This window comes from Brassica napus, chromosome A9, assembly GCF_020379485.1.
Source record: "Brassica napus cultivar Da-Ae chromosome A9, Da-Ae, whole genome shotgun sequence".
Classification (NCBI taxonomy): Eukaryota; Viridiplantae; Streptophyta; class Magnoliopsida; order Brassicales; family Brassicaceae; genus Brassica; species Brassica napus.
Window position 1 is genome coordinate 38657931 of NC_063442.1, and position 23101 is coordinate 38681031.

At 36.4% G+C, this 23101-nt stretch overlaps 4 protein-coding genes and 2 long non-coding RNA genes across 12 annotated transcripts; 4 read left to right on the forward strand and 2 right to left on the reverse strand.

The window, feature by feature from the left end:
- Positions 1–564: 564 nt before the first annotated feature.
- On the forward strand, positions 565–3358 carry LOC106368597 (B3 domain-containing protein REM10). Of its 2 annotated transcripts, XM_048741452.1 has the most exons (8): positions 577–863; positions 937–1216; positions 1283–1413; positions 1524–1788; positions 2134–2225; positions 2331–2586; positions 2690–2889; positions 2977–3355. In XM_048741452.1, the coding sequence occupies exons 1-8, from the start codon at positions 795–797 to the stop codon at positions 3223–3225; spliced, it is 1542 nt and encodes a 513-aa protein (XP_048597409.1). In that variant the 5' UTR covers positions 577–794; the 3' UTR covers positions 3226–3355. The 2 variants fall into 2 exon arrangements, with proteins under 2 accessions (XP_048597408.1, XP_048597409.1); XM_048741451.1 differs by having other exon boundaries at positions 565–863; positions 2690–3358.
- A 3856-nt stretch (positions 3359–7214) lies between these two features.
- LOC125578527 lies at positions 7215–9760 on the reverse strand. Of its 3 annotated transcripts, none has more exons than XR_007316641.1 (6): positions 9302–9760; positions 9001–9100; positions 8824–8914; positions 8542–8730; positions 7726–8371; positions 7215–7645 (listed from the first exon to the last, which is right to left on the reverse strand). It is a non-coding gene; the product is annotated as an uncharacterized LOC125578527 (long non-coding RNA). The 3 variants fall into 3 exon arrangements; XR_007316640.1 differs by having other exon boundaries at positions 9001–9141; XR_007316639.1 differs by having other exon boundaries at positions 9001–9760.
- Positions 9761–10181: 421 nt separating this feature from the next.
- Positions 10182–12296, forward strand: LOC106368598 (B3 domain-containing protein REM12). The gene is made up of 5 exons (XM_013808595.3): positions 10182–10596; positions 10688–10812; positions 11022–11387; positions 11465–11860; positions 11968–12296. The coding sequence occupies exons 1-5, from the start codon at positions 10503–10505 to the stop codon at positions 12217–12219; spliced, it is 1233 nt and encodes a 410-aa protein (XP_013664049.2). The 5' UTR covers positions 10182–10502; the 3' UTR covers positions 12220–12296.
- A 1982-nt stretch (positions 12297–14278) lies between these two features.
- LOC106418455 lies at positions 14279–17551 on the reverse strand. Of its 4 annotated transcripts, XR_002654651.2 has the most exons (7): positions 17258–17550; positions 17040–17152; positions 15856–16609; positions 15573–15625; positions 15346–15423; positions 15204–15259; positions 14279–14665 (listed from the first exon to the last, which is right to left on the reverse strand). It is a non-coding gene; the product is annotated as an uncharacterized LOC106418455 (long non-coding RNA). The 4 variants fall into 4 exon arrangements; XR_001283673.3 differs by lacking the exon at positions 14279–14665 and having other exon boundaries at positions 14993–15259; positions 15856–16624; positions 17258–17551; XR_001283672.3 differs by lacking the exon at positions 14279–14665 and having other exon boundaries at positions 14993–15259.
- Positions 17552–18679: 1128 nt separating this feature from the next.
- On the forward strand, positions 18680–20605 carry LOC125578526 (B3 domain-containing protein REM13-like). The gene is made up of 3 exons (XM_048741454.1): positions 18680–19297; positions 19387–19767; positions 19880–20605. Exons 1-3 carry the CDS (start codon positions 18854–18856, stop codon positions 20153–20155), a joined length of 1101 nt encoding a protein of 366 aa, XP_048597411.1. The 5' UTR covers positions 18680–18853; the 3' UTR covers positions 20156–20605.
- Positions 20606–20799: 194 nt separating this feature from the next.
- LOC106363685 (B3 domain-containing protein REM14) lies at positions 20800–22535 on the forward strand. The gene is given in 6 exon segments (XM_048741453.1): positions 20800–20977; positions 21074–21097; positions 21099–21369; positions 21446–21570; positions 21660–22130; positions 22204–22535. Coding segments are annotated over 6 exon segments (1212 nt in total). The 5' UTR covers positions 20800–20923; the 3' UTR covers positions 22471–22535.
- The last annotated feature ends 566 nt before the right edge of the window (positions 22536–23101 follow it).

Genomic DNA, 23101 nt, shown 5'->3' on the forward strand with positions numbered 1-23101 from the left:
TACAAATATACTACTTTTTCTGGTGATTCTTGTTTGTAGTTTCAAGATAAACAGGTTGAACAAAACAATGTTTTTTGTTCAAGAAAAATAATGTTTCAAGATAAATTACCTATACCTCTTCCATTTTATTTTAATTGTTATTTTAGACCTATACACACAAAATTAAGAAAATATTAGGTTTTTTTTATATTTACTAAATAGAAACATTATTATCAATACACCTAATTACATTTAAACAATAAAAAAATAGATTGAAATCTAAAATCAATAAATTTTGCTTCAAATTATAAAACAACATTTTTTTGTTTTGGTAAAAGAAATTACATATGCTGATAGCCTGGTATGCATTAACAAACAAAAATATATATGATTCAATATCTTGAACACTTCAAGTGCTGTTAATATTGGCTACAAATTTCCAAATTAAGATAGTTTGAATTTTTATCCAAATAACTTATATTAACAGAAATGAGTACATCTAAACGCTTTTTTTTTTTTTTAAGAATGTGTTCTCAAGATTTTGAATATACAAAAATAAATTTCATCGTGTTTATTGAATATACTTTTGGGGGATATTTGATGGAATATCTTCACCACCAATCAAAGTCTTTATAGTTCAGTCCCAATACTGTTTTAGTCAGCTTACATTTCTCGAAAACAATGACATTTTGGAAAAGCTGATGTAAAGAAAAGAAGCGAGTTCTTGACTTTTTGTTATTATTAATTAGTTCAGAAACACCAAGTTTTTTTTATTCTGAGAAGAAGAAAAACTCATTCAACAAGTTTTTTAAGTAATGGCTCTCTGTTCTCCAACTAACCCACATTTTTTCCAACCTCTTCTTCCCGGTTTCACTAAGCACCTCGTATACTCTCTGTTTCCCTATCCCTATCTGACCAAAATGGTTCTGTTTCTAACTCTCGTGCGTGGTGTTTCAGGACATTCCTGTGGCATTCTTTTTGAAGCACTTAGATAAACGTAACAAAGGCAAAACGGCAAAGCTGAGATCAGACACATCCGAGACGACCTGGAACGTGAAGCTTGACGGCCGGAGATTCTCTGACGGTTGGGAATATTTCGCCGTCGCTCATGATCTCCGAGTTGGTGACATTGTTGTTTTCAGACACGAAGGAGAGTTAGCGTTCCATGTCACAGCTTTAGGACCAAGTTGTTGTGAGATTCAATATGGAGAAGATAGCCAAGAAGAGGACAAAAGTGGTAAACTTCAGTTTTATATTCGGTTTTATTGCCATATTTAGATTGAGTCCATTTACTTCTCAACAGGGGAGCTTTGTGATGCTATGGAGGAGATTTCAAGAAAGAAGAAGAGACCAAAGACAGAAATAGATTTTTCAAAAGACCAATCTTGTTTTGTTATTACAGTCACGCCATCAAATCTAAGGCGTGATACAGTGGTTATTTTACTTCCTTATTACTCCTTAATATATAAAGTAATTTTGAGATTTTAAGTGAGAGTTGTTTTAACTTTTGACGTATATTAAAACTTGTGGCTGTATTATTGCAGTATCTTCCGAAAGCCTTTGCAGTGGTAAATTGTCTGATGAAGAAATTTGAGATTGTTTTAGTGAATGAAGAACGAGAATCATGGAAGTTAAACTTGAGACAAGATTCATATTTAGGCCGGTTTTACATGAGCAATGGCTGGAGAAGTTTCTGTGTTGCTAACGGGAAGAAACCTGAAGACATGTTCACATTTAAAATGGTCCAAAATGAAACAACACCTGTGCTCAAATTGTTACCGTGGAACAACGAAGATCTGCATAACCCTGGTAAGTTGATTTTCCTATACCTTTGTTAATTTATTATCAGAGGCCCGTTCCATTGTCTTTATGGACCTATGCAAGTTCAACTTTTATAAAAACAATTATAATAGTTTTGTTAAGGACTTTAATGTTTCTGAGAAAAGTCTAAATTTTAACTAAAAATTTGCAAAAAAAATTTGGACACGGTGCAAATGCACTTCCTGCACTTGCTATAAGCCGGACCTGTTTATTATGCATCATCACACTTGTAGGGCGATAAGGATGTGGTTAATCCTAGTTTTAGGTTTATCTGAGTTTTATATTTTTTAATCTCTTCAAAATACTGCAAATGAGATTTTACAACTGATACAGAGAAAGTTCCAAAAAAGAAGCATCAAGAAATAGAAGCAGATTCTTCTTTCGTGGCCATTGTCACGGCTTCAAACATAAGGCGCGATACAATGGTTATGTTACTTTCATAATATTTCTTACTTATCATATACACTAATCTTGATTTGAGTGAGGTGTGTTTCTAAAGCTGTAACTAAACTTATTGCAACATTTTGTAGTATCTTCCAAAAACGTTCGCAGCGTCGAATGGTCTAAAAAGTAAATTTAAGATTGATTTAATGAACGAAAAGGGAGAATCATGGACGATAGACTTGAGACACGAGCCATACTCAGGCCGGTTTCTTATAAGAAGCGGCTGGAGAAGCTTTTGCGCAGCTAATGGGAAGAAGCCAGGAGACATGTTCAATTTCAAATTAATCCGAAACGTTGAAACACCTGTCCTTAAGTTGTTCCCTTTGAATCTGCCCAAACTTGGTAAGTTCCCTTTGATTCTGCACAAGCTTGGTAAGTTTGTCCTCTCTTTTGTTCTTTCTAGAAACACAAAACCATACAGAAGTTGGTTTTTGTTTCTCTGTAGAGCCTAGCGAAGACACAAGACAAGGTTTAGAAGCTACGGAAAGAGAGTTTCTTGGTGTAGAAACTAACCGTGATGACTCAAGGCAAGAAGCTATTAGGAAAGGAAAATGGTTAGAAGCTAATGAAATTACCATCAAAGAAGAAAATATCTCAACAACCGAAAACCGATTTGTAACATTAACACTTACAACTAGTAAACTTGTAAGTTCCACGACAAAACTCTTGTGTGTTTTTCTTTTATTTTTTTTCACTTGCTATGGAATGAAATCTAAAGAACAAAATCTACAGAATCTTCCGTTGGAATTCACGAAGGGGAATGGAATAAAAAAAGCAGAGAAGATAAAGATGATTGACAGGTACGGTACAACATGGTCGACTTCACTACTCATGAATAAGAAGAAAAGAGGAGAAATGAAATTAGGAAAGGGTTGCAAAGGCTTCTGTGAAGTCAACGGCGTTAGGATGGGCGAGTCTTTTGTCTTGGAGTTGGTTTGGGAAGACACAGTTCCGGTTCTTAAGTTCTGTTACAAATGTTGAGAACCAAATCAAGAAAGTCTTTTTGACATGTTGTCAAGAATCGCTGTTGAAAGGAACTTCAATGGATTTTTAGTTTCTTTTTTTGGTTCAACAATAATTTATATTATCCCAATCTTGGTTACAGGATCATTAACCTTACTAGAGGTTTAGACCACAATCACACACCTAGGATTAATATAGTACCCATGAGATTATCAGGGCTACTTAGTGCTCAGATTAACATAGTACCCATGAGACTATTCAAACAAAAGTTTTAATAGTGGAAAAATTGATTTTAAATTTTAATTTCTAAACCCTAAATGTACTCCACACATTTAAACCATAAATCTAAATTAGTTAATCTTGTGGTACAAATATTTTTTATATTATTAGTCTTTTTGACTATTAAAAACTATTTTTATGATAAAAAGTTTTTTTTTAATTGTTATCTTAGGGCATTTCTCTTTTTATAATGAACCCTTTTGTAATCTACATCAGTTTGTATTGCTACTACTTTTTTGTTTTGAACATTTGCTCCACTTACAATATGAACTTTATATTGCTAAACTTGTGTATTATGCTATTATGGGAGGACCCGTATTATCTCATTGCGAACAACTGAAGCTCTATGTCCCAGCTCCAGAGAGTCTACAACGACTCAAGGTCTCGGACCTCATCCAATCTGTCACCTCTGATTGGGACATGGAAAATATAGAACTTAGTTTACCTTTCCATAAAGAGCAAATTCTAAAGATAAAGCCTAACAGTCTAAGAGCTGAGGACGCCTTGGTTTGGCTAAAGAACTCTTCGGGAGAATACTCTACTCGATCAGGTTACCTGACAATCACATAAGAAAAAGACGAGCTGCTCCCCTCAGCCCAAGTCGCTGCTCCTGAATGGTTCCCTAGTGTCTGGAATATAAAAACATCAGAGAAAATTAAAATTTTTATTTAGAAATCCCTACAAGGCGCGCTACCAGTAGAAGACCAATTTGTAATTCAGAACATATCAGTCACGGCTCTTTGTGCCAGATGCAATGCAGTGGAGTCGGTAAACCATTTACTGTTCCATTGCCCCTATGCAGCAAACGTTTGGAATCTAGCCCCATTAGCAACCAATGTAAACCCTCTCACGTTCATGATACTTCCAAGAGGGATGGAAGAAGGTTCGTAAAGTACCTTCCTTACCACCAGTGGGGATCTAAGCAGAAACATTCTCGGCCTGGATTGTTTGGTCTCTCTGGTGATCGAGAAACAATCTCATTTTTATAAAAAGGAACATTTCCCTAGAAGAGACATTGCAGAAAGCTATCTCCGTCGCTAGAGACTGGATGATGGCTCAACCCTCTTCAAATCCGAAACCGCTGATACCTTTGATCAGACTCGAACCAAACCTCAGAAACCCCAATATATGCTCGATCTTCACCGACGCTGCGTGGAACTCTACTACGGGTACGCAGGGCTTGGTTGGATCATTGATGATCTGATCTCTTCATCTCAACATGCAGCGACAGTGACTTCGGTTTCATCGTCTCTAATGGCAGAAACTTTGGCAGTTCGAGCCGCCATAACTTTTGCCCTCCCTCACAGAACCGACTCCATCTCAGTCTTATAAAAATAATGGATAAAATATGTTTTTTTAACTATAAAACAGTCAAAATTATATATAAAAGATGGAAATTTATTGTGATAAACATCTAAATAATCGAATGAAAGAATAATACAAGTTTATACACGATAAAGAGAGAGAGAGAGAGAGTCAGTAGAAACCCTAGTCCGCCGCGTTTCTCCGGCGGCGTTGTCGCTGTGTCGTCGCCGGAGAGTCACCCTTTACCTTCTTTTTTCTCCTTTTCCTTTTGCCTTCGTTAACGTCCCTTCCCCTCAGCGAGATGCGTGTGAACTCTGGCTTCTTCGGCTCTTCAGATCTCAGATCTGGCCGTGTAGTGCGGTTTCCGAGTTTCTGGAGTCACAGCGAGTTGAGTTAGGAAGGTGTCGTTATCGGAGGTCGGCTTTTAGGGTTGGATTTTGGATGGAGCTATTTTCCCCTTGTCGCTCCGTGTACCTCCGTAGATGTCTAATCTGTGCCGTCGTCGCTCTCCTCCGAGCTTCAGTGTTCTTTCGCAGGCGTTAGTGGATGAGCTCCGGTTGGATTCGACATCTGAACCCGTCTTTTCTTCATTCCGGAAGAACTGAAACTCATGCTCTTGGAGATGTTGTTTCGCTCTGTTCCGGCGGCTCGGTTTTGGAGTCAAGACTAGGAACTCGTGATGGAAGGTCTTGTGTGGCAGTTTACGCACCAGTTTGGTGGGGAACCCGTTTCTGTGTTTGAAAAGAAATCTGCAACTAAGGTATCTTCTCATTATGTGGTTCTTTTGGCTTGGAATCCATATAATAAGGCTGGAGTACGACTGATATCTGGACGGAACTTGAGGGTGAAGTATGCGCCTTGGCGTTGAGTTGGTATGATCCAAGTTCTGAATGTCAATTAAGTGGTGATCTCCAGCAAGGTCTTAGTTTGGAATTCATCTGTTCAGTTTTAGTCAATGCTCGTGTAATTAGTGGTTTAAGGGACAGTTCATTTTCACCATTTTGGTAAAGTGAATTTGTTTTCATGGTGGTCAAAGTGATAGGTAGTTAGATGAGGCAATGTAGGATCCAAATAAGTGATCTTAGATGATGCTACATCTACTTCCATATATCACATTGTGGTTAAAGCCTCTTGAGGCATTGTGGTCACAATTGTTTGTATCAAAACATTTGGCTAATGATAAGTTGATGTTGAGTTAAAAAAAAAAATAATAATCGAATGAAAAAGATAATATTGTAATAGCAAAAATTGGAACGTAAGTCCAAAACAAAACACATCACTGAAATAAAGAAAAAGAAAAAAGATGTTGCATTACACATTGAACTACAATCATTTTATTGTAACTAGATTATTTACCGCGCTACGCGCGGTTTGTCTTATATACATCTAATTTGCATTTATCTCTTGTATTTTTTATTTTATTATTGTTAATGATGAGATATGAAAAGATTTTTGTCTCAAAATTATTTTTTGATAGAATAAAATTTTAAAAAGTTAATATTCTACATATTTTTCTATTTTTACATAGAGTTTTTAATTTATATGTGCATATTATGTATTATAGTATTTAAGTTTGTTTTTCACTTGAAAATTATTTTTTTTAATACTAAACAGACTAAAACAATAATGGAGAAAAACAGTTTTGATTTTTTTGGTGTTGTTCTCTTTCTTGGGGAACTCTACATAAATCTATATTTTAATATTTTGATATTTCATTAGTGTTGTTGTGTAGAATTTTTTTCTTGACTCTTATATATCTCATCTTTTAGACATAGTTTTAAAATATTTTGTTAGAAATGAATATTCATTTCTCTTTCAAATATAAAATAAAAATATTCTAATTAAAATGTGTAGAATAATAAATAACAACCATAAATTTTATCAAAAGACAAATGAGCTATGTTAAAATAAAATTTTGCTTAAAAATTGACAGTGGTATGAGCAAATAATATCATATAAAAGTAAAAGCATAGTTATTCTTAAATTAAGTTCATTGGAAAATAAAAACATCTGCATGAATGTGATTAATTTTTGATTAGTTTTTTGTTTAACATTTCTTTTATTTTAAACTGAATAAACGAAAAACCTTTGAGACTTCACAAATTTCATCCTCCAATTTTTACGTGTGGTCTATGATAAAATTATCAATTTGCTTTTCGTCAATTTTTTCTGGTTATTTTGCTATTAATTTATATGCAAATTGTAATTATTTTGAATACATGTAATACCTTTTTTGTCGATAAACTGAGACCAGTCCCAGTTCTTATTTATAAATAGTTTTAGTGGAATCATTTTGAGCCCATGGAAACCAATAAAGACCAGATAGATAGCTTAAGATCCACGTAACCGCTCAATACACATTCTTGTTTTCTTGTATTGGTTTGTTTAGTTGTATACACGTACTACACTTTCATGTAAAATACTTAAAACCAATCATTTTCTTACGTACTATAAATAATCAGGTAGACAGCAATAGAAAGTGAAATAAATCGATCGGAATGTATCATGTACTATATTTATGTCTATGAAAATGAACCACAAAAAGAACTAATTAACGTCGATTCATGTGCATCTTCTGCATTGCATTAAAATCCCAATTTGCTTTACTTCCCTCTTTCCCACAAAGTTTGAACTTTTCCTTCTTCAACAAAAACTTGCTATCTCTCTCACCAAATCAAGCAATGTCCACGACGCACCTGAACCGTTCGATCTTGATCTCTCTCCTCCTTCTCACAACTTCCATCGCTTATCCAACCGCCGAAGTAAACCGGACGATGACATCAAGTAACTTCCGTTACCGAACTCACCGATTCATCCCGAGGGTTCACCTCCCGTATTACGTGTTAGTGTTACACTATATACATGAAAGTCATGATGTTAACTAATTAAAAGCTGAATTTTTTAAGAAAAACGGGATCTTAAATGGGAACGTACCGTTAGCAAGATCGAGAAGGAAGTCAGCCGGATTCATCGGAAACGCCGGCGAGAATCCGACGGAGTCGAAGTAAGCCATGGCGTCACGTCCTTTACCGAACAAACACCTCCCTTCACTCAAAAGCAGCACAGTATCAAACATCTGAAACGCACGGCTCGACGGCTGGTGAATAGACGTCACCACCGTCTTCCCTTTCCCATGAGCCATCCCGGCTAGCGTCTGAACCAACCGGAGAGCCGCCGTCGCGTCAAGCCCCGACGTGGGCTCGTCAAGAACCAAAAGGCTCAGGTTGATGAGTACCTCGTGAGCTATGCTCACACGTTTCCTCTCACCACCTGAGATCCCTATTCTGTACCGTTTTTACTAAGAAGAAAGTTGAGCAATCTTGCCGAAACGAAAGCCCCCTCGCCAAAGGAGTATACATTTTGCTCTGAAGTAGAAGAGAGAAACAACAACAATAGAGCCGTGCTAGAGTTTGCACGTTCAGCTGTGCCTACATGTTTGATTAGCCTGGAAAATGTTATAGTCCATGGGGACCGATAGAGCCTTCAGAAAGATCTCTCTCAATAGCTGGAGAGTCTTCAGTGTGGCAACGAAAACTTCAAGACAAACTGTCCGGGAAAACTTCATGGATGGATGCTTCATCTATAAAAAAAAATGGCCTTAATCACATTCATCCGAGAACATAAATCAACTGTAAGGTAGAAGGAACAGAGAGACATATGGGAGGGAAGTTCCATTCTAGTAGGATGAGATAGTATTTCATTGAAATGAATGATCCTAAAGCTCAAGATTTACTGTTTGCGGAAACTCACCATCCCCAACTTGTGTGGCATCCATGGCAGAGAAAAGTAGCATTGAATTTGTTGTCCTTGACGTGTACGTATTTACTCTCAGCTGTGAAATCAGAGGGACAAAACTCCCATTCGTCAAATGAATCATATATAAAAGTGGTCTCTCCTCGTAGATTCCACAGCTTTTGCATTGTGTTGTAGGATTAGTGGCTGATATATCAAAATAAAAACATATATATCAGAGACAAAAATGATAATGATGATAACATTTAAAAATAAGCCAACCTATTCTAATATAGCCACCTCTTATAAAAGATCAATGCAGTAATGTCATATCTTCTTATCTGAGCTACAACCGATAAGTGAAGAAAACAACAAAGCAGACATCGAATATCTGCAGGGAAATCACACAGACGTTAACAACAGTTAGTTTTCAATAATCTGAGAAAAATGTGTTAAATCAGCAGAGAAGATCCTTACGTTGTCGATTTGCTTGAGATGTCATTAACAGTGAAACTGAGGAGATGAATCAGACTTAGATTCCGGATCTTCCCAGGAATGAGTTAATGCGTTAGTGAACCTGTAAACATAGCTTTCACTTTTGTCTTTCCATCATTCGCGCTAAACATGTAAACCACAAGAAGAACATGTAAATCCAGATCGATACCATGGAATCATAGACAATTGTGAAACTACAATCCAATTTAATGATGAAATTAGTGAACTCAGAGATGGTATCAGAGGATGAACACTGATGTATAGTCAAAAGTTCGAAACTTACGTATATCGATTGCTGATAGGCTTGAGATCTACAACTTGGACGACAATCTCAAAGCAATCCGAATACGAATCAAAGGATGGGTTTGAAAACGTTTCGTTTGTACTTTAATCGATCTGGAAACCCTAAAGGTGTGTGCTTGTGAGCGATTGAATAGATTTCAGCTGAGAGGAAGAGGAAAAGGTTTTGAATACACAGTAGAGAGATTCAGAGAAGTATAGTTTATATAAACAAAGAACAATGGGAGTCGGAACGCTAACATATCTGACTTTGTAAGGACTAAGGAGTAATGAAGCTTATTAAATGTGAAAGAGTGGGTCGACTTAATGGGCCACGTTGAATCAGAGAACTGGAAAATAACTATCTTCGGCCTTGGGAAATTATTGACGTGGCTACATAACAGTTCCTATTGGTCGATTAAATTTGATGACGTGTATACTCTCTTTGCTCTAGTTATTTAACTTTTAGTATTGTTAGATGTGGCCTTGGAAACAGTGATTAATATGTGGCCTAAAGCACAAGCTTTATCTGCCTTATGGCAGGGACGGCACTGCTTCTCAGATTCACATACGCTTATCAAATTGATCAACAAGAGAAAGATGAATCTCGAGATCTATGGTGCACTTAATGATATCTACTTTCTATCTTCCTCCTTTAAGTCTATCGTTTTCAATTTCCGATAAATGTTAGGGCCGATCATGTTGCAAAACAAGTCTTTTGGGCTTCAAATCGACTTTAAGTTTTTAATGCAAGTTACAATTGAACAAAAAGGAAAAGAAAAAAGAAGAAGAAGAGCAATTAGAGCTCAGACCAAACCAAATGACACTTCCAGCCCAACCCAATAACTTCTATTGGAATTATAAAAAAACTATTTGAGTTTGTCCGATCAAAGTCCCCAATGACAAGTTAACAACAATACAATACAACACATGAACCATCAAATGACAATGTTCATTGTATATAGTCTACGCGCCTAGATTTCGAAATTTCTAAAAAGAGTAACATTTGGTTCCTGAGAAGAACAAAAGGTCCTCTGTCCTGAAAAAGAAAACTCTTTCTCTTCCGCTCTAGGGTTTTTGGCTCAATTGTGCTTCGACATTGCCGACTCCTCACCTATTTCTTCTCGAAGCTTCCTGAAGAAAGAAGCTTGGAGCAAAAGATTCGGACCCACCGTGGAAAGTGAAGACATTTGAGGCTTGAGAAGATGGTTTTAGATTTGTCTGATTTAGAACCTGCTGGTTGCCGTCAGACTCGAGACTTACCGTCTCCAAGCTGCAACAATGGTCAGGACGAGATGGGTAAGTTTTGGTCTGTTTGCTTTATACGATTTGTAGTCAAATCTGAAGACTTTTTTACTTGAAAGTGTTTGATTTTTATAAGCTGATACAGAACTTGAGAGAAACAAGAAAGCCAAGAAGAACAATCCAGAAACAGAAGTTGATTCTTCTATTTCTTCAGACCACTCTTGTTTTGTGGCCCTTGTCACCGCTTCGAATCTACACAAAGATGCTCTGGTACCAATACCTTTTATTTGTATATTAGTTTCTAATCACTCACTTAATGAAATGTTGTTCATAAAGTGGCGCATTTTATTTTAGATCCTCTTGTGGTTAATGCTTGGGAGAGAACTTGTTGAAATATAACCAAAAACTTTAACTTTAATATGGCTTTGGTTCAGTTTTAATAAGGCATCTTAGGTTACTCTCAACTTATTTTATTGCAGGATCTTCCAAAAGAATTCGCAAGCTCAAATCTTCTTGAAAAAGAATGCCGCAAAATTGTTTTAAGAGATAGATGGGAAAGATCATGGGCGATGGATCTGGCGTTCAACAAGTCATCTGATACTTTCTACATAAGGCAAGGCTGGAGAAGTTTCTGTGATGAAAACGGAAAGAAAGCAGGAAGTTTCTTTGTTTTCAAACTAATTGGAAACAGAGAAACACCTTTGCTCAGTCTATGTTCCACAGAATCAACCAGTAACAAGAACAACAAAGAATCTTGTGTGGAGCATTCAACTACACCACCAATAATCAAAAGCCGTTTAATGACCTTAACAATTGAGCACGCGAGCTTCATAAAAGGAAGCCTGGTGAGTTTCATTCAATAAACTTTTTCAAATGTTTAAGTATAAATGTTGGTTATGTTTTCCGTTCAAATGTTTTCCAGCATCTTCCACTGCGTTTTATGAAGAAACATGGTTTGGATAAACCTCGGTTGATAACTCTGTTGGGCAAAGATGGCACAAAGTGGGTGGCAAATCTGCGACGTGAAAGCTCAGGTGGAAGAATGAGGTTGGGGAAAGGCTGGAAAGATTTTGCTTTAGCCAACGGCTTAAAGGTTGGGGACTCCTTTACGTTTGAGTTAGTCGGGAAAAACAATACTCCTCCTATGCTTAGTTTGATTAGAACAGAATCCACAAGTGATACAAGGCAGCCCAGCAGTGGAAACAAGACCAGGGAAGGGAAGAAGACCATAGAGGAGAGGAGAGATTCATCTTCAGCAATCAAAAATCAAGTTGTGACATTAACACTCACACCTGATGATGTCAGAGCCTGTCAACTAGTAAGTTCTCATCAAACAACTCTTGATTCCAAGGTGGGTTGGTGTCTGTCTTGATGGTGACAGAGCTGTGTTTTAAATCATATATATATATATATATATTTTTGTAGATTCTTCCAAGTCAATTCATGAAGGCTAATGGTATCTACAAGCTTGGAAAGATAACTCTGTTGGGTGAAAATGGAACGAGGTGGCTGGCATTTCTACTGTCAAAAGATGGACTTCTGGCTCTTGGATGTGGTTGGAAGGACTTTTGTGAGGCTAATGGCGTTAAGACAGGAGAGTCATTCACTTTGGAATGTATTTGCGAAGCTAATGACACAACTCATGTGTTTAAGTTCTGTTCCAACTCTGGAGAGTAAAGACAAAAAAATTAGTTGGTTAGAAACATGTTAAGTGTACAATCTTTGACACTGAAACTATTGGTGTAAGAGACACGATCTTTGCAGTGCAATAGAATTGCTCTTGTGTTCCATGAAATGCCGTGATTTTTTTACTTTACAATCGTTGCTGATTCATCTGTTAGTATCAGTAGAGTTGAGGACTACACAGTGCCAAAAAAGTAACCTCCTATTCTTATTATTATGCCTAGACTTGGGTGTTTGGGGGATTCAGTTGTTTTTCTAAAAAAATTTAGGCTATTTATTAAGTGTTTATGAGATTTGGAATGATTTTGGTTCAGTTCTTTTGGTTCTTTGTTTTGTTTTGGTAGTAAAAATGGAAAACTGTAAGTACCCAAAACAATTTGCATTGAGTTTGATTACTTTTCATGCTTTTGAATAGTTTTGGATAATTCTCATATAAATATCAGATCATTTAAATAGTTCAAGTAAAACTATAGAATAGTTCGGATAATGTCAGATATTTAGATAAAAATATCTGAATATTTTGATTTGCAGTTAATTTTGGATATTTTAGATTTTCAGATAATTTTTGACATTTTTAAATAAAATATGGTTTAAATATTTTGCTATTTATTTAAAAAATAAATATAACTAAAAATAAATAATATTTGTAAATATATAAAATGAATTTGGATTCTCAGATAATTTATAATATTTTCGTTTATATACCATACCAATTTGTCCCACCGCCAAAATCAGTTAAAATTGCTTTTGTAAATACTTTTGTTTCCTTTTATTTAACGATAAAAACAAAAGGAAATACTTTTGTAACTTATAAAAGTGTTTGTTAGTATTGTCACCGAAAAAAATCTTTGCTAGGTTATTTTTTTTCTTGTGTTCACCAGTTCTTCGAGACAATGGCGAAATCAACGCTTCTTCACCCACAGTTCTTCCACACACTAGTTCCTGGCTGTGGCTTCCACACTCACCTTGTAAGTTGTAACCTTCTCTCCTTCTCTACCTTTTTTTTTTTGTTATCGACCAGCTTCTTAGTCATAGACATTAATCATCTCTTTTTCCTTTTTATTGTTTTCTTGTATAGATAACTAGGGTGGGCCCGCGCTACGCGCGGATGTATTGCTTTTTTGAAGATATAAAACTTTTGTAACATTTTTGTATATTCATTTGGTTGGCAGTGTGATACAATCGATTAGTCTTATCTGCACCAGCCTATTGTGTTATTCGTATATTTGCACTTTAGTACTTTTTAGAATATTTACTTAGACAACTAATTTGGTTTTGAAACATCAAATATAGCAATCAATCCATATATTAATTTCTGTTAAAACTTGTGGCAAATATTTTCGATACAGCACAAAATGCAAGGAACATTGATATGCATTGTTGCTGCATTTTATGGTCGAGCCGGTAAAGTCATCTCAAAGGATGGTTATGAATTTATAGACTTGCTTGAAACAGAAGCAAAGCTTGAAGTTGTTATCCATGTCAATGACATGGCAACTTATTAGTGGTTTGAGCTTCTGGATGTTTTTTTTGGTACAGAAGACGACATTAAACCGTCGTAGTGTCTCTCGTTGTTACTCAAGCAGCGGAGATTATATTTTGTTAATTTTAACTGCGGCTTATTTATGGTTTGAGCTTCCGCATGTTTTTTTGGTACAGAAGACGACATTAAATCGTCGTATTGTCTCTCGTTGTTACTCAAGCAGCAGAGATTATATTTTGTTAAATTTTAACTTTATTTATATTTGATGTGTGTAAATTTTAATTTTGCTGTCAAAGATATTTTCTAACTTGTTTTATTTTAACTATTATCATATCTTTTTGTTATCTTTTTTTTTAATTCAAACACATCTAAATCTTTTAATACGTATGACCATTTTCTTTACACTGTAATTTAAATGGGACTAATGTGTATATAATGTAATCTTATTTGGATGTGAAGATATTTTAATATGTTTGATATGTTGATATAATTTGATTTATTTATTGTTTCATATATTTTTAGTTATAGCATATCTTATTTCTTATGTGTATTTATTAAAATAAAATAGTATTACAGTCACGTGTGCAAGTGAGCAAACAATAAAAACCATGTTAAATTTTAATGAACATTCAAATTTTTGTTGTTTTCAAATTAAAATAATATTAGTTTTTACTAATTATGTTTATTCTTATTAGATATCATATACTTTCTATATGATCTATGCACTGATACTTTTATTTATATATATATTCCTTTACAATGTGATAAATACATCTATATTAGTTTGGTTGTAATGCAGGTATATACACTGTTTGGTAAAATTGATTGACCCCAAAGAAAGAAAGATTCAACTTCTCAGCAACACGATCAAGAGCACCATGCACTTTATGAGATGCGAACGGCACTTTATGCAATTTGAAGAATTTTTTTTCCTAAAACCATTTTTGTCACCATCACCTGTCAGAAAATGCACAATATGGTGACTAAATCTATGACAGATGTGTCTTAAAGCTAAAAAACCAAGAAAATTTGTAAGATATCTATTCACAAACATACCATCACTTGCAACTCAGAAATTAGGTCCATCGCTACGATACATGACATCAACCCAAGTTGCATATCTTTTTTTTTTTTAATAATATGCAAAATTTATTCAAGAAAATGCTTTTTTGTATACACCATGTGTAACTTGTTTTTTTTTTTTGTTTAAACTAAAACCTTCTATCTAAAAGAGAACCTTACACCCAACATATAATTTGAAATTTATGCTTGTGAAACAAACTATAGCTGCAAAAGAGCTTCATGGTTTTGACTCCCCATTGCTAAGATAGACAGGCAATTGTTCTTGTTGACAAAAAGAAAAGAAAAAAAAACAGGCAATTGTTCTTGACTTGGTGTTCTATACACTGGCAATTTGCGTATCTATATATAAGACGGTTTATAAAATTATATACTAAGTGTATATGGTGAGTCTTCCCCTAAGTTTTTTTCTTACGTCAAATTAGGATCTGGATGGCCATCTTCTAGAGGAACTCCATTGGAAATTGAATCCTACAAAACTTTCCAACATCAATCATTTAAAATCTCCAGAGGTTCGAAAAATGAATGTAATATACATCTTAGTGACCAAGACATACTGGTTTGGCTCCAAGATAATCGACAAAATTTGGTCTCGCATAAGAACCAGTAACAGCATGCATGGCAACAAAATGAACCTAAAAGCAAGGGAAAAAACATAAACAGAAGGCTTAGTTTTGGTTCTTAGCATGTTGACAAACTCTTCAGCCAGGCTAAAGGTGCACATAATAGGAACAACGCACACAAAAGTTCATAAAAAGCTTCGGGATGAAGGAATATCATATACCCAAAACGTGATCTTGAAAGAAGACCTCCACTAAGGCCAAAATCAAACACATTCTGCAGACCATGAGCATATTTGTTAAGTGTAATTGACTTGAGAGAAACAGAGTAAGAAAAAAAAAACAATAAACGAAGGCTAAAAAGCAGAGTAATAAAATCTTTATACGTTGAAACCTTCGCTTACATCAAAACTGGTCTCCAAAAGAAACAGAGTGAGAAAAAACAATAAAACTAAGGCTGAAAAAGCAGAGTTATAAATATTTCTCCGTTAAAAGCTTTTCACTTACACAAAAGTCTCCTCCCAATACTATACGTCTCTTTCTTGACCTCCACTTTCTCTCTCACTTCCTTCACCTCTGTCTAAAATGGAAAAAGCCATGGTTCCGATTTGCAAGAAAGACCTTGTTTACCGGCCATTGGAGATGCCTCTTGAGCCGATGGAGTTCCTTACTTACTCCCGGAGCCAAAGCTTTAACACTTTTGAATCATCAGTTTCTACTCTCCAAAACAGAAGAAGAACCCATCTCCGGCAAAGGTGATATAGTCGGGAAGAGAATGATGAGGGTATACCCTTTGGTTTCGAGCACCTCTGAATCCTCAGATTTTCCTGTCCAAAACAGAGAGAAGAACCCATCTCTGGCCAGCCTTCAGCGAGCAATATAGATGAGTTAGCCATTCAAGCGAAATAGAACTTTCTCTTAACAGCAGTTATCTCACCAATAATATATGTGTGACGATTAATATTAATATCTTATATCCAGCTATATTGATGAACAGATTATAGGAGGAATACATGGAAGTTGGGTATTGGTGTTGGCTAGACCAAGCATCTCGCTGTGATTACGGAACCTGAAACATTCTTTAGGTATTGGAGAAGATGGTTCAGTTAGCAAGAGTGGTAGCGTCACTGAATCGAATCAGCAGAGAGGAGTGCGAGAGCCTGAAGTTTTGATTACACTGAGTTACATCAAAACCGGTGAAAGAATACATTGAACCGGCCGGGAGAAAAGGCCCGTAAGTTGCTAGTCGGCTCACGTTCACCTGCATAATGGTCGCCTGAAACACATTTAGAAAGAAACCATTCTTTGCAAACGGTTCAAAAATAATCATTCTGAAGACGTTTATAATAACAGGTTGAGTTTGATAATAACATGGACATGAGTTTAAGATCAGGAAAACATTATGCACATGATTTCAAGATAATATGAACATGCGGTTAAGATGACTATAAACAAACATGAGTTAAATCACAACCGGTTTCTAAATAAATCTCACTGAAGTAGGTCAATTGAAATCCGTATTAACAGTTTCATAATGTTTAGTATAAGAACACTATGAACATGGGTTTAATAACATAAGAAGACTATGAACATAAGCCTAAGAACATTTCTAACATCGCTTTTAAAAAATCTTTGAACATGAGTTTTGTGAACATAAAGCAATCTGAACATGAGTTTAAGAACATAATTACCTTTGAATCCAGTAAGAGCATATCAAGAGACATCAGTTCCCCTCCACTCGGAAATTTCTGGCTTTCCAGAATCTGAGCAACGGCACTTGGACGGTGGAGGAGCCTCGGCCAGGCTTCAGATCAGAAAGGAAGATTGATGAATTAGCCATTTCACAGGTAATATACAGATTAGTGTTTTCACAGATTGAGAAGGTGATGTTCAAGTGAAGAAAGCTAACCTTTTTATAGGTGTAGTTCAGAGGTATAACTCACAATTAAAGTCAGATCGTGGTTCACGTCACCTATGGAGTTAATAAGGTGATAAATGCGATGAATAACTCGGAACGTTTCGGATTATTAGAAGTGAAGGCTATAAGACGCGATTGGAGACAAACAAAGAGATTATGCAACTCGATTTCAGTAATCCAATTACTCGAGACACCATTGATGCTGACAGATAACAGAGAGAAAAAATTTTAGATACCAGGCGTTAGAAGAAGAAGACGAACCCTAGTTACGGCGTGGTAAACGATGAGGATTAAAGAGTCTATTGTTTTGGGCTTTAATTCTTAAAGTAAACAGAAAGCCCACAAATTTTTATTAGATTCTATAAATGAAACAACGCGTTTTGAATAACAGACACGTGGCGCCGTCTCCTTATTCGAATTTCCAGGCTGGATCTGACGTGGAGGGCCTAGGAAGGAGGGAAACACTCCTTTATATAATTAGATTCCTTTAGACTTCTTCTCCAAGTATATAGAAGGAAGAAGCGTGGATAACACGGCTCACCTGAAATCTGGCTCCTCAGACAGAACCTGGCAAGTGAAGATGACTGGTCCGATACTCAGTGACGGCTGGAGAGAGTTCGCCGTAGCTCACAGTCTCCAAGCAGGCCACCTCATCCTTGTCAGATACGAAGGAGATATGGTCTTTCATGTTACGGACTGCCGTGAGATTCCAAGCAACAACAATAAGCATTCGCACCCAAGAACAGATGTTGATGATCTTCCTAAGAAGAAGAAGAGAGCGAAGACTAACAGTAATGAAACAGAAGCGGATTCTTCTTCATTAGACAACTCATGTTTTGTGGCCACTGTCACAGCTTTCAATCTACTCATAGATACACTGGTATTGTGCATTTATCATTTTATCTTACTAATATAGTTTCATCACTCACTTAATCTGACTCTTGTGGTGTTTGCAGTATCTTCCTCAACACTTCACAAGCACAAACGGTCTTACAAGGGAATCCCACAAGATTGTTTTAATAGATGGAGAGGGAAGATCATGGACACTGGATCTGAGGTTCAACGCCTCATCAGATACTTTTTACATGACCCGGGGTTGGAGAAGTTTCTGTGAAGAAAACGGCCAAGAAGCTGGAGGCTTCTTTACGTTTAAACTTGTCGGAAACGGGGAAACTCTTGTGCTAAGTTTCCGCCCTACAGAATCTATCAGTAGTACAATGCAAAGAGACTCTTCTCAAGAAGAGGACACAGAATGGGAGAGTGATGAAGACGAGCCGTTAATGCAGACAGAAAATAAGAAGAAGTGTAATCCAAAACGAAGAGCTGTGCCATATTCATCATACTCACCATGTCACAAGAGATTCTTAACATTTACACTTCCACCTGATTGTTTCAGAATTGAACGTTTGGTAAGTTTTAGAAAAGAAAAAATGAACAACTCTTGATAATGTCTCTTATTTTTTTGATAGGTGGTTGCACCTCTTTGCCGGAAACCCAAACATTATAAATAGTCTCTCTTGTTTTGAATCCTAGTGGCGGAGTGCCTACTAGACACTCCTTTACCACTAGACCAACCTATTTGGTATCATGTCTCCTATTAATCCTCTGTTTTTTTTGTATCTACAGAGTCTTCCAAAGCAATTCTTGAGGGAGAATGGCATAAACAAGCCTGGAGAGATATGTCTATTAGATAAAGATGGTATGAAGTGGCCCACAAGCCTTCTACGAGACAAGAAAGGAATAATGAGTTTGGGAAAAGGTTGGAAAGAATTTGTCAAATCAAACGGCTTAGCTTCTGGATTCACACTCAAGTTAATATGGGAAGACACAACTCCTGCGTTTAGTTTGTGCTGTCCAGAATCCACCAGTGACAAAGAGCAACAAGAGTATTTCAAACATATCAAGAAACAGTCTCTTTACATAGATCCTAGCAACAACGGAGACAATAGCAGCAAGGATTCATCTCCATCAAGCCATAACCCATTGGTAACAATAAAAATCAGACCCGACCTTCTCACATGTAATAGAATGGTACGTTCTAACTCCTTGTACTCTTTTAGTAGTCAATCACATTTAAGATAATACAATATTTTAACTGTTCCTTTGAAATACTTTTCCAGCGTCTTCCAAAGCAATTCGTGATGGAAAGCAACATGAACAAGCCTGGAGTGATATATCTGTTGGGCAAAGATGATACAAAGTGGACGACAAAGCTTGTGAAGGAAAGAGACGGGAGAATGAAACTGGGAAGTGGCTGGACAGTTTTTGCTGAAGCAAACGGCTTTAAGACAGGCGAGTCCGTTACGTTGGAGTCAATATGGGAAGATGGGACTCCTATGATCAGGTTTCTCCGTACAGGTTCTAACAGTTCAGAAACTAAGAAGAATGAGTCGGTTTCCACGGAAGTCACAGAGCCTAAAACGAGTGGTTCATCTTCAGAGATCCATGACCGGTTCGTGACATTAACACTATTACCTGAAGATGTCAAAGCCGGTGTACTGGTAAGTTCGTCAAGCAACTCTTGTATCAGACATGAATTATATATAGTTTCTGTCTTGAAATTCTAATTTGGTAATGAGATGTGTGTTTGTTCAAATATTTTTTTTTTGGTAGATTATTCCTAGTCAGCTCTTGGAGGCTAATGGCGTCAACAAACTTGGGAAGATAACTATTTTGGGTGAAAACAAAATGGAGTTGTCAGGATATCTATTGTCAAGAGGTGGAACTGTTGCTTTGGAAAATGGTTGGGGTGAGTTTTGTGAAGCTAATGGCGTAAAGCTAGGAGAGTCTTTCACTTTGGAGTTCATTAAGAAACCAGACAAAACAACTCATGTATTCAAGTTTTGTTCTATAGGGAGACTAACAAATAGTCACCAAAATGTTAATTAGATATAGAAGTTGTTCCAGGTGGTGACAACTCTTCATCCTCCATGGTAGTAAATCAGAGCACATTTTTTACTAATGATATACCTAATATTATCAGTGACTGTGAGTAAACAAATGCCAAAGTTAATAGACAATAAAACCTTTTTATTTTGTCAACAGATAGTAAAATCTAACAACTGTCACGTAATTTATTACATTTTCATTTGTTTGCAAACCGTCAGGACTGATCAGTTATGTTATTTATTGCCCATCACTCCTGTCCTGGACACTTAGCTGCAATGTCCTCGACTATGTCATGCCCTCGGATCAATAGCTTATATTCTTGTTTTGACTTTGTTAGTAACATAATATAAGCAGAAACTATTCTTCCACATGATCTTCAGTGATAACATGAACAAAGTTTTTAGTCAAAAAAAAAAAATAACATGAACAAAGTGTTATTACTGTTTCAACCAAAAAAAAAAACAGAGAAAATGTTAAAGAGTACTTCAGATCATGATTGTTCAGTTACTTTAGCTCACTCTTAATATCTGAAGTCAAATCTCACTTTTGAGTTTATCGAAACGCATGGAGACTAGTAGAGTGCACGTGTCTTCCGCTGAACCCAAGCACTTAAATGAAGATACAGAAATCAATAAAAACAAATAGCTCAGCAATAAATTTACAAAAGAAAACTCTCAACTCTGAGCTTGGTGAAATGTTGTGTTTCTTACACACTTTCCACCATGAAATTTAGAGGTAGAGGGTAAGAGATCTAGAAACTTGGAGAACATGGTGAATCAACATTTCTTTCAGCCTCTTCTTCCCGGCTTCCACAGCCACTTGGTACTCAATCTCTCTTCTTTCTTTTAAAAGTCTTTCTATGAGAAGCTAATTTAGAAAGATGGTTCTGGTTTTGTATATGCATGCATGTTGCTTCAGACCATTCCTGTAGCCCTTCTGCTCCAAGCATGTAGAAGGAAGAAAAAATGAGCACATGACTACGGCGAAGCTGAGATCAGACGTATCGGACGATATAACCTGGAAAGTGAAGATAGAAGATGGCCGGAAACTCACTGATGGTTGGAAAGAGTTCGCTCTCGCGCACGATCTACGAGTTGGTGACATTGTCATTTTCAGACAAGAGAAAGACATGGCTTTCCACGTTACAATGTTCGGACCCAGTTGCTGTGAGATTCAGTATGGATCGCGTTTGAACAAGAACAAGCTCAATCTCAGTGAGTTGTTTACAATACGGAACCAGCTTTGATTATGACAAATTGAATTTTTATTTTTGATCTTTCTTTTTTTCAGGTAAGATTCAAAACAAGAAGAAAGTGAAGAAGAAGAATAAGAAAAGATATATAAAGTCTTCTTCACTAGATCCCTCTTGTTTTGTGAATAATGTCAGGCCTTCAAGCCTCCGAGATAACAGACTGGTACTCTAGTACTCCTAACTCGAACTAAAAACTCTTATTATAGTGTCTGAATTTGATCAAAACCATGTTCTGTTGTAATGAATTTCCAGACTCTTCCAAAGCGTTTTGTGAGGGAAAATGGTCTAGAGACAAGATGTGGAGAGATTGTTCTAATGAATGAAAAGGGTAGATCATGGACTTTGAATTTGAGCCGAAAGGATTCATGTGGAACTATGTATATCACAGGAGGATGGAAAAGCTTCTGTAATGCCAGTGGACTTAGAACTGGCAGTTTATTTACTTTCAAACTGATCAAAAGAGGAGACAGTCTGGTTCTACTCAAGTCCCCCTCCTCCACAAAGCCTGCAGAAGAAGATTGCTTAGAAGCTTATGAGAGAGAGCCGGACAGCGAAGAAAAGAGCAACCAAGACAAGAAGCCTAGACTGTTATGGAAAGCCTCTACATCTTCACCATCTCAGAAAAAGCCTAGATCCTTATGGAAAGCCTCTACATCTTCACCAAGCCAAAACCTATTTCTGACATTAACTCTCAAAATTTCGGACGTCAAAAACTCCAGACTGGTCAGTTTCATCAACTTTGTCTTTTTACATTCTATCAGTCTTGAATCTTTTTTTTTTTGAATATTTGATGCAGTTTATTCCGGTAAACTTCACAAGGCTGCATGGCATCAACAAGGAAACTAAAATGGCTATGTTGGATAAAAACGGTGTGAAGTGGTCTACGTCTCTACGGTCTGAGACGAGTGGTGGTGATAGGATAAGATTGGTAGGAGGTTGGAAAGAGTTCTTCAAAGCTAACTGTGTGGAGATTGGTGAATCCATCATTGTGAAGCTGATTTGGGAAGGAGACAAAAGTTGTGTCCTTGAGTTCTACTCCAAGGTGAAGCAAGAGACCAAATGAAATATGTGGCTGAGTGTGTTCTTTTTTTTTGAGCTTTTGCAAATACCCAAGACGAATTGAAATGAATCGATGTTACTTTTACGTTTGTTGTAGGATCCCACTGTGGGATCTGTGAGTGTTGAATTAACTTTAGTTGAGAAAACTCTGATTTCAAGAAATCTCAACATCTCAAAAAAACAACCGAAGATAGAGGTAGATAAAGAAACACTTAAAGGCAATGAAGTAAAAGGTGGCGACAAATCACAAAACAGGCCCTTGGAATCAAAGTTTTGGCCTTATTCCCACTAAAAATGTAGTGTGGTAGGTGTGGTTTCTTCCAGCTTCCAAGGCGGTGCCATGTAAGACATAATCCGAGCTGGTGGAGTTAACGGCCCAAATGGCTAGACTGAGTACAACTGGAAGTAACCTCAACGAGAAACTGATAAACATAAAATACAAAAATGAAAGGAAAGATAGATATGTTTAAGGAGGAAAAGATATTTCACTTGGAATCGAAAAATTATTGTTCAATAAAATAATTGATGATAGTCAAAAACGAAATTGATGTACCAATAGGAAGGAAAAGGAGATTGATAAAAGATCATCTCCGGTGATAGAATTTTGACAATAAGCTAAATTTTATTTATAAATA